We start from the raw sequence: 11288 nt of genomic DNA, 5'->3' as shown, positions 1-11288 counted from the left end.
CCCCCCCCCCCCCCCCCCCCCGCCTCACGGCAACTTTTCAAACCCACTCTGCCAGGAATGTGGACCGTGACATCCAGTTACCTGATGGCCGCATAGCAACTCGCCCACTTTGTTGTTTTGCCTCGCTGCCTACAAGGACACAAACATATATCCACATGTTCTGATCCTCACATGTACAGCGTACAGCCTCCCCCCCCCCCCAACCGATTTATGTGCTCGCAAACACATGTGAGCTCACTGTGTCCAACAAACTGCGTGGGGACAGAAAGTCAAACATTAATGTTAACATTCTGCTTTGGCCTTTGTTTCTACCGTCTGCTATCCCACACCACAGCTTTATTTTGTTCAATGGGATATTCTTGGACACAGTATTGATCTATGGGGATGGTGGGAATAAGGGGTCTACAGAGGTCACATTGATGTTGCAACACATCCTAAAGCCTACCCAACTGAAAAACAACAGCGGGAAATGCCCACAGCTCGGTGTGACATTACAATTGACAGGAAGCCTTACTTATCAGCTCTGAGGCATTCCTCTGGCATTACTGGCAAAAACATGCTGCAGTAAACATGTTTTATAGACTTGATAAAGAACTATTCAACACATCTGGCTTCATATTTACTATGCACTTGTGTGTGATGGTTCATAATGAATCTCTAGTCTCTCCTTTTTGTTTTTTGTACAAACAGCTTTCATTCATAATGCGCGTTGGTGGAATCCCAAAATCTACTTGTGTATTTTTAGTATCTGCAGCCCACAACAGTAGCAGCGAGGCAGCATCCTGCTCCGTCATGGTGCTTGTTTACTTCGGAGCTCTCTGCCTGGTCACGTTTCATAGCAGCCTTGTGCTGCGTTCACGTGTTGTGGGAAAGTTTTGGAATACCGAAACAACAAAAACACAGAGAAAAAGCAAAAGCAAAAGTCAAAGCGTGATTGATTGCAGCTAAAATCAGAAGCCACTCCTCTTTAATTTGACACTCACCCAGTGGCAAAACTTACGCTACTCATGTTACAGTACTCAGAAGTAGGAGGGTAAGAGGAGCACCTGAAGGCCACATCAGCACCACCTACTTATGTCCTTTGAAATCCACAGAGCCAGTTTGATTTTGAATCTAGAGGAAATGCAATTTCGCCTTCATCCTTGTTTTTTTCTCTCTCTTCTAACTGCGAGGTACAGCTCACTTTTCATCCAGTAAAACCAAACTGCTTTAGTCATTTGTATTGATTAAAAAGATATACTTTCCTGAAACACTGTATCACCTCTTTAAAAGCAACAACACCTGCAGGACATATTTATATTAAATTATTTAGCAGTAACACATCTGACATCCACCTCACTCACCTTTGGCAGTGGTTGCAGCCTCCTTGAATCCCAAACAGACATATGGTGTGCTGTGTAATCCATTGATACCCCCTTTGCAGCTGCTGGTGGGTTTGAAGCCCGCCAGGTCCTCGCATTTCTCCACCCTGTTGTCCAGGAGGTTCAAGGCAATGTAGTTGAGTCCGTTCGGGTAGCCGGCCGAGCTCTGCCGGTTCACAGGGCTGCCGTACTCCTCGTCGGAGCCCTCACTGCTCCGGGACGAGATGTTCTCCACCGAGCTGTGCCTCTTCACCGTGTCGCCTCGGGCGAAGGAGGGGAAGACCGGCGTCACGGTGGCAGTAGAGGAAAAGGTCTCAGAGCTATGGCGCCGACGTCCCTGCGGATTGGCCCGGATCACCTTGGCAGAGCAGTCAGGGTCCACTGTGGAGGAAGAGGTGGCCCCAAGCAGGAAGACCCCAATGCCTTCTGGGACGCCCTGGTCCTCCAGAGAGAGCCTCCTCTGGCTGCTTGAGAACAATGTTCAAAATATGAGATGGGTAGTCAGCAAGTAGCTTTTATGCTCATATTTCTATATACATGGACCATACAGCTATTAACAAAAGGTTTAAAATACAATTTAATTGCTAATATGGTCAGGATATTTCCTTGATTTTGAATCACAATTCAAATCCCAACTGTCCTGAAGCTTAACAATCCTTGCTAGAAAAAATCTGCTAGTTGTTATCACCATCTCTCTTGTGATTAGGATAAATGTATTAAAGGAAATCAACCAAGGATAATGGTTCATATCTGGATTCTGATATGCAGATCATCAGACACTTTCAATGTCTTTTTTGAGTGCAAATGTACATTTGTTGATTCAGAGTAATTAAAATGTGTGTTTCCTCACACAGTACAAACTGTTCTTGAATCACTGTTTTTGCCTTTGCCCGGGATCAATCTTACTGTTGACAAACAAACAATGAAAATGAGTCCCTCCCAACACAGATACACATACCTTGCTGTGTTCTGAGGAACAAGCTGTGGAGGCGAGCTGGTCATGCCAAATGTCATCTCAGCGTAGTCATTTTTCACCTCAGTACCGAGGCCCTGAGACCCTTTCTCACTATCCAGAGGGTACATGGCCCCCTCCTCGGAGCAGGGGCACATGGATAACTCTGGGAGTGTGTCCAAACGCCCGGCAGGAGTGTCAGCCTCTTTGGGTGAGTGTGAACCCAGCTCCAGGTTTATGTATTCTGCTAGAGAGGATTTCCCCGGGCCCCTGCCGCTGGAACCCAGTAAAGAAGACTGGCTCTCTGTGGCAACAACGCAGGGCGGGGAGAATCTGGTGCCGCTGAAGTCGATGTTAATGTACTCCCCAGGGCTCCGGGGTTCTCCGGGCAGGGGGTGCTCGTTCATGCTGGGCAGGGTCCTCAGGGTGTCCAGGGCTAGCCTGTTAGGCCTGCCCAGCCTCCCTCTGTAGGGCAGGCTCTCCGCCCGGCCGTGTCTGACTGGGGAGGGCACTGAGGGGCTCTGGGGTGAGGTCTGAGTTGCAGTGGGCTGCATCACTGAATAATAGTCCGACTCCCCCGCTCTCTGCCTCACACTCTGGGGGCTCATCAACACATACTGGCTGCTTTCGTCATTCTTGGAGGCTTTAAGTTTAGCGGGGAGCGTGAGGGAGCCGGCCTGGTAAGCTGGCCTCACTGATGCAGGTTCGCCAGCCAGCACGCCCAAATAGTAGTCGGGAGGGGTCTGGGGTGGAGGTGGGTTTCCAGGTGACATGTTCATGTATTCACCATTCCTGTCTGGGCTCTCCATGGAGGATTTGGAGCCACACCACATCCTCATGTAGCCGCTGTCTTCAAGAGAGCTGCTGCAGGGGGAGTTTGTCTTGTAGCCGCCGCTGGACGCCACCTGAGGATGCACCCTAGGGTTCACAATCTGCTTGGGTGCTGAGACGCACATGGGGCTCATGGGCACATAGTTGTCTGCCTTGCCAGACTGGGTCGCCACACCTGGCGTCATTGGCATGTAGCCGTCATCGCCAAGGTTACTACTGGAGCTTCTGGATGACCCGATTTCAATGTCTCCATAATCCTCAGGGTAGCACATTTTGGGCGAGGCGGAGTGAGAGTTCTGTCCGTGGGCCATCCTCATGAGTGTGTACTCGTCCAGGGAGGCCGAGGACAGCGGCGCCACCACCCTCTGTTGACGCGGTGTGGTGAGGGAGTGCGTCCGCTTCCTGTACGCCTTGTCAAATGCCAGACCCTCGCTGCCAGGCCCGGACCTGCTGCCATTCGCCCCCTCCATTATCATGTAGCCGCAGAGGTCGCTGATGTCACGGGATGGAGGCGTGCTGGACAGAGAGTCAGGGGTGTCGCTGCGGGTCAGGGGGAGGTATTTGAGTTCACCCGGGCTGGAGCTGTAATCGTCACACAGCATGAAGCCATTGTCGGTGAGGGAGCCAGAGATGGAGGCGCTGCAGCTGAAAGGTCGTCTAGCTTTGTCAGGAGTGCAGATACTAGCCCCCCCTCTGGGAGACATGCTGATGGGGCTGGAGGCAGCTGGAGGGGAGTTGGACACGGGCATGGACCGGCTGTGATGCAGGTTAGAGGAGGACTCTAGCATCCTGCAGGTGCGTCCACTGCTAAGGGTATAGGACCTGCTGAGGTGATTTCCAGAGTTTGGACTTGTAGGACTCCCGTTCACAGATATGGACATGGACACAGGCCGGGTCACGCTTCCGTCTCCCTCGCTGGCCGTTCTTATCCGACAGGATGTGAACTTTCTCCCCGGGGATGTGGCTGCCATGCTATCTGTTCTGGATCTCCTCACCAGGCCCGTCTGACTCGGGGGGAGGTTGTTGAGGTTGCGTCGTGTGGGCACAGAGATGGGGTTAGTGCTGGAGGACTGGCTTTTGCTCCGCGGCCTAAACTCAGACAGTTCCTTCATGGCCTTCATGGCCTCAAGGATGGTCTCATGGATGTTCTGCGCCACCACAGAATCCTCCGCCTGCATCCAGAACTCGCCAGGTCCAGTGACCGCTGACCGGCCCACCTCTATGAAGAAGAAGCTATCTGAGTGGCCGCATCTCCTAATGTTCATAAGCTGTAAACTGACAGCAGCTGTTTCGGAGTTCAGCTTGACAAAACTGATGGTCCGACTGGACAAACACAGCCTGTACACTCCGGTTAGGTTCTTGATCTGACCCAAACCTTTGGATTTCAAGTTGACCTGCCATACCTCCTTATACGCAGTTGCTGCTGGAGTAATGAGTCCATAGCTGGCCTCCTCAAAGCCCACTAAAGAGGAGGTGGAAGCTGGGCTGTCATACACTTTCCCCTCGGCTATCAGATCCGTCAGAACCGTGTACCAGCTCTCCTGCTCCTGCTCGTTGTCTGCAGCCACAGCGAAGTACTCGTCCTTGGTGTAGAGGGCGATGAGGTGCTTGTGTTTGGCGTCGGCCCGTTTGTTTACGCACAGACAGGAGTCCAAAGTTATGACCCGTTTTGCGGCGGACTTGTTTCTCCATTTCTTCTCGCTCTCAAAATACTCCAGCCGGGCGGCGCAGCGCTCGGTCGGCTCCCGGAGCACGAAAAAGCGCCTGTGTCCGTGTTTCTGCTTCCTGAGGTATCCGCACTTCTTCACTCCGTTCGTCCCGTTTGATAACAGGTGTTCCCCCGTCGACGGAGGACTTGCCATTTCTCTTCTTCTTTTTTCAAGTTCAAGATAAGCAGTCCTTTTTAATTTGAGTAAAACTCGCAGCAAAAAAACTTAAAAGGTAACCTGTTTTTTTTTATTTAGTCCATAGCAGACACCGATATAGCTGCGTCCGCTGTCTGCCACGGTAGAAGCAACAGTGCAGGCCGACCAGACCGGGGACTGATCTGATCCAGGGGAAAAACAACATGTGACGCTGCTGCTGCTCTAAAAACAGAATAAAACACAGAGTCATAGGGGGGCGGTGCGTCCTGCACTCCTGCAGGGGCCGTGCCTGTCTGTCACCCGGAGCTGGCGCTGCCTATTGGCTGATCAAATAATTCAAGCCAGTCAAACCCCGCCCCTGCCTCCCAACTGCTCTCTCATGTGGAAACAGAAATGATCAGAAGCCAAATGAACAACACGATATGTTTATAGTTTACTGTAAAATGAAAGTGAAAACACCTAAGGCTCCTTTTATTTTATCTGTTTTAATGCCGCAGAATGAGACATCCATCAAAATACATTCTTCTTCTTGTGTTTACAGTGTGATTGGCAGGCTAATTGAGCCCATTTGGATTAATGAGGATTTGAAATGTGCAACATTATGCCGGATTGTAACCATTTCTCAGGCAGTAACACTGTAAACAACCCTGTCCCTGATGTCCCGCTTGTTATATAAGGAGGCCTATTTATAAACCTGTGGGTATTCCTCTCCAACTGGAACCTTGTGTTTCCTATTTCAATACCTCACCACTTATTCTCCCATCTAACACTCCAGCATTGTCTACATTTGGTAATAATTATGGTCATTATGTCTTGAAAATGTAGCTTTTGCTGTGTGAAAAACAGCCCAAGAGGATGCAACCTAACTTTGTCTATGAGTTGATATTCCTTTAATGCTTATGCTGCACTTTGCTGCATATTTACGAAATGTTTATGCTAAATGAAAAACAGCCATCTCACAGAGGGGGGGAGACCAAAAGCAAATGCGTCAGAGGCTTCAGTGTAATGGCAAGCTGCAGAAATGCTGCCATCATCTGGCTGCTCAGTCTCCTGTGCACACAACTTTTCCCACACACACAAAAACTTTTTTTTACCAAGTGTTGGATCACAGTCAGAGGCCAACAGAAGGCACCAAAGGTAGTGATGAATAACAAGCCAAGCGCTGGGGGGGGGGCTGCATCGGTTAAGGGCCTGTCAGATGAGGAGGACGCTCACAGACATCTGTTCATCAGATCATCTCGGTAATTATGTTAGTAATTCCCAGTGTTATCTTCATGATCATTAGTCATGCCAGAACAGCCATCAGACCCCTGTCCAAAAACACACTTGGATTGCTTTTCATAATCTCCCCCTAAAAGTAGATTCCACCCCTCAGTGTCAGTGCGCATTACATTGATTATAAAGGAGGGTATGAATTCCCCCTTAATGAAAATATCTGCCCCCTCAACAAACACACAGATACTGCAGATTAAGGATAATCCCTGCCTTCTCTAATCACTATTCTTCTCATTATTGTTATTGTTGATGCCGGTGTGTGTGTGTGTGTGTGTGTGTGTGTGTGAGATTGTGTTGACATTTGGCTGATGCCTATTTTTCTGTTTTTGCACAAGTGTTAATTTATCGAGGCTAAGCTCAGGCATAGCATGTGTTATCAGCATTAGCCGTCACCTAGCCTATAATCTGAGAAATGAGCAAAAACATAAACACCTCCACCGGGATTAAGTAACACATATCAAAAACAAAGGAACAAAGAGATTATTGTTGACATTTAACTGGCAAAGGCTTGGCAATACTGAGGGAATACTGCTGAATGCTGAATATTGTTGTTTTGCTACTGTTTTGCAGGCAGCAGTTTGTGGGATGTGGTGTGCTGATGTGTTCCCACAGGGTTTATTTCAACACTAATCTGAGTGTTTTCTGCCTGAACCCAGGGGTCTTTTCTTTGTGGTAACATCCAGGTGTGTCTAAAAATGCTGTGTCTTCCTTGCCTTGCATATACTGTTGCCATTTTTTAATCCACACAAACAAGAGAATACGCTATCTGTTCCTTTTGTGTAAGCAGATTTTGATACCAGTAAAGCAAATCATTGGCATACTAGAAGCTCTACCTCAGCGGGATATTTTGAGAATCTTTCCACTGGCGGTTCATTTTCAATTCCATGAAGCTGCCACGTTATGTACCACCCCGGTGTGAACAGCCCTGATGACTCTCATTTCTAGAAAATCTCTCGCTGTGTCATCTTTCCAGATGATTCTCTGGAGCAGCTCCAGTTTGAGAATCAGTTCCCTGCTGAAGGAAAGCCTTCTGCTTTCAGCTGTATCCAACTGTGCTCGCAGTTTGCTCTGAAAGCATTTGTTAAAATGTTCTGAAAAGTAAATCGCACCAAGAAATGAAAATGCTTTGAGATTTATTTGCACAATAAGAAAACATTCAATGCAATGTAAATAAAAAAGAAACAAATATGCATTGTCCAAAAAAGTAACTTAAGCTAAAAAAACAAGCAACTGATTATTGCATTCTATTCTGTTATATTTTTACATTTATGAATTGTCACCTGCCAGCTGAATTTATTTCCCTTTATATAAATAAAGACATTTTCACCATAAATTGGAGCAGAAAATGTCTCCAGAACGCAGGAAATTAAGTGTTTAATGCTCCAAATTTCTGGGGGAGAACCCCCAGATCCCCGGTCATGTGTTTTAGCATTTCACATTTCTTCAAAATAGTGTTAAAAATCTTCTCGTTTTCTTCTCATGCATCATCACGTCTCGTGACCCAAGTGTATCTTCACAATCATGCCCCTAATCTGAGCTCTTCTGTGCCCACCACTTTTCAACACCCCTTGGTGGTAATAACAGCAGTAAATGTAGTAGGCTACTAGCAGCACAGTGATTGCAGTACACTACAATGTCAAGTCCACCCAAGTCAGAGGCTAAGATGACAGTTACTACTACTGCTAGCTGAGGCTAGTCCCTAGTTCCCATGGCCCTATGTTCCCAGCATGTTTGTCTCCTGATATAAACTAAAATTGTAAGACATTGGTAAAGGGTATCTTGCAGTTCAACTTGCAAGAACAGAGGGAGCTGGACATTTCAAATGCAGTTTAAAAACTGTTAAGCCACTGTAGAGATATCAATGGCTAAAGTTGAGAAAACAGTTTTTCCTGTAAATGTGAAGGCGTAGGTTTCAAGGATTATAACATCAGTAAGCTGTAGGTGGGGGATTTCAACATATTGACCCATGGAAACATGCAATGAACTTTTAACCGAGAAAAAACATTACAGAGAGCATAAAACCATTTGAATAGTCTACGTAAAGGGTGCTACAGCTATGCTAGCTGCATTGCTCTATGCCACCAGTACTTTGGTTTATGAATACTGGTGGTAAAAAAAGTGAGACGAAGATCAGATTCCCACCGGGATCCAGGCTCAGTGCTTCACGTTGCGAGATCCTCACACAACAAAGCTGCTTTGCACTGTGTAAACACATACAGATCAGCATACCACAGGGTCATACGAGGGGTCAGCTCAGAACCAAAGCTCAAACACACACAGACTCAACCCGAGACCCACATGTGTAAAGACCACGTGAGAAATGCAGCTTTAGTGGAATATGTACAAAATAGTACTGCAAATAACGAGTCAAAGGTTTTGCTTATTTTAATGATTAATTAATCTGATGAGGATGTTTATTTTGCAATTACCTGATTAATTGTTAAGTCAACAACATGTCAACAAGTTCCCAGATGCAGTATTTTACTTTTAGGTATGGTCGCTGAATAGATTTGTGACATAAATTTTGTTCAATCATCTTTCTCCACTATACTTTGTAAAAAAAAAAAAACTTCTAGATCAAATGTTTGGACCTTTTAAGGCTAAAGGTCCGGCAACATATTGCGCCCATAGGTACATAGGCTAATAACTATATAATAATCAATATCAGATAATACAGGCTGCACAGCAATCTCCCTGCACGTAATGTTTGACTGTCACAAGATCCGTGATTGCAGCCAAGACAACACTGAGCTCTAGTGGCTGAGGGGAAAAACTGCAAGTCTCCAAGTAAACGAGCTGACACTTCTGATTCTCTAGTCTTACTATCTCCAGTGGTGGACAGTAACTAAGTACATATACTGTACTTAAGTACATATGAGGTCCTTGTACTTAACTTGAGTATTTTCTTTTCATGCCACTTTCTACTTCTACCACTACATCTCAGACAGAAATATTGCAATTTTTTATTTATCTAACAGTTTAGTTACTAGTTACTTTACAAAATAAAGATTTTTACACACAAAAAATAGGATTTTCTGTTTTTTAATTAAATTATTATTTATTTAATTAAAATATGCGACAGTTTATACAAGTACATTCATTGATGGACTGAAATTTAATTGGCAACTATTTTGATCATCTTTCATCTATCTTTCATCTTAAGTCGTTTTTCATGTAAAATATTTCACGGTTCCAGCGTCACAAAAGTGAAGATTTGCTGCTTTTCCTTTTGATTATTTTAATGTATTTTTCGTAATTTTTAGACTGACAAAACAAGCATTGTGAATGTGTCACTTTGGGTTCTGGGCAACTGTGACAACCTTTCCCCCATTTCTTAGATTTGATAACTGATAAATGGAGAAAATTATCAGCAGATAAATCCATAATGAAAATTAATTGCAGTCTGATACAAAATAGTTCAACCTCAACCAACTACAACAGTAAAATCCTGCTTTTATATTAGTGCATGAGTAATAATAATCTAATGATATAATATATAATAGTAAAACAGTCACGGGTACATTTTACTTTCTGCTTGCTTTTAATACTTAAGTACATTTTCCTGATTATACTTATACACCTTTACTTAAGTAACATTTTTCAATGCAGGACTTTTGCTTGTAACAGAGGTTTTTCTTTTTACAGTGAGGTAGTAGTACTTAAAGCTAAATAGGATTACTTTATCCACCACTTAGAGTTATTATCTAAATCAGGACCATTCAAACTGGCTCCCCAGATTTCCTTTAATATATTTTCAAATGTTAAATATTATTTATACTATGACTTAACACATATTTACTGAGCTGTGCTTTCCTATTGCCCAGTCTGCCCCACTAATCAACATTATATTAGTCATTAGTCATTGTGAATTGATTGCTTTCCATCTTGCGTTAGTCCTGAGATAAACCTAGACCTTGATTGAATCAGATCATCACTGTCTTGTTTTAAAATGATGTGTGCCTGTGAGGAGTGCCATCACATCAACGGATGTGCATCCAGCCAGATTTACGGCAGAACAGGCACACCCGTTACACAAGCACGCACACGGATAGGACGTACCGACAATTAGGTTTTCCTTTTCTGTGTCAAGTCAGGGCCGGTATTTATCAACTTTCTCAAAGTGCCATTTTAGTCTTAAGTGCTGAGAATTCATGAAATTTACTCCTCCTAACTTTTAAACTTAAGAACAAAAGCAATTCAGATTTACACTACTATAACCGTTTTTTCACTTTTACAGTAACATATGTTACTGTAATTATGTAATTCAGAATACAGTACTGTTGCTGTTAAAAACTACAGTTACACTACTGTAATCCAATAATTTTTTATATTAATTATATATAAATATATATAATTTATTTATTCATTCATGCATTATTTTTTAAACCTACACAAGTACTAATGATTTAACCCAGACAGACACATCCAGCGTCAACCGCTTATCCTGCGTACAGGGTCGTGGGGGGGCTGGAGCCACACCTGACTTTGGGCGAAAGGCGGGGTACACCCTGGACAGGTCACCAGTCCATCACAGGGCCACACATAGACAGACAACCACTCACACCCACATGGACAATTTAAGGTCACCAATTCACCTAGCCTGCATGTCTTTGGAGGGTGGGAGGAAGCCGGAGCACCTGGAGAGAACCCACGCGGACACAGGGAGAACATGCAAACTCCACACAGGAAGGCCCGGGAAACCGGGGTTTGAACCCACGACCTTCTGTGAGGCAACAGTGCTAACCACTGCACCACCACACCGCCCCCAGACAGACACAGTAATTAGAAAATTTCAAATTCTTTATTTAAACATTTGTAATACTATGCACTTTACAAGAAATGTTATTTTCAGAAATTCATTTAAAATAAAAAAATATATAAAATACTAATTAAATTACATGTATAAACCTTACCTCAATTATAAGTGCATTCAATGTTACTGTCAAAACACAATGCAGAAAGTATTGTGCAGAACAAAGTATCTGGACGGCATACAGAACTGTA

The 11288-nt window shown here is 44.7% G+C and overlaps 1 protein-coding gene across 2 annotated transcripts in view; it reads right to left on the bottom strand.

Annotated features, from left to right (window-relative positions):
* LOC123973940 (insulin receptor substrate 2-like) overlaps window positions 1-5230 on the bottom strand; it is a 13092-nt gene extending 7862 nt beyond the window's left edge. The window contains exons 1-2 of one of the 2 annotated variants that reach the window (XM_046054332.1): window positions 2320-5230; window positions 1344-1828 (exon numbers count right to left, since the gene is read on the bottom strand). In XM_046054332.1, coding sequence (XP_045910288.1) covers window positions 1344-1828; window positions 2320-5006 — 3172 coding nt within the window. In that variant the 5' untranslated portion in view covers window positions 5007-5230. The remainder of the gene's footprint in view (window positions 1-1343; window positions 1829-2319) is intronic. The other variant, XM_046054341.1, reaches the window with a different exon arrangement.
* Between the last annotated feature and the right edge of the window lie 6058 nt (window positions 5231-11288).

Source organism: Micropterus dolomieu, linkage group LG01, assembly GCF_021292245.1.
Source record: "Micropterus dolomieu isolate WLL.071019.BEF.003 ecotype Adirondacks linkage group LG01, ASM2129224v1, whole genome shotgun sequence".
NCBI classification, from domain to species: Eukaryota; Metazoa; Chordata; class Actinopteri; order Centrarchiformes; family Centrarchidae; genus Micropterus; species Micropterus dolomieu.
The sequence above is the reverse complement of the archived record's forward strand: the minus strand, read 5'-3'. Positions and strand labels throughout refer to the sequence as shown.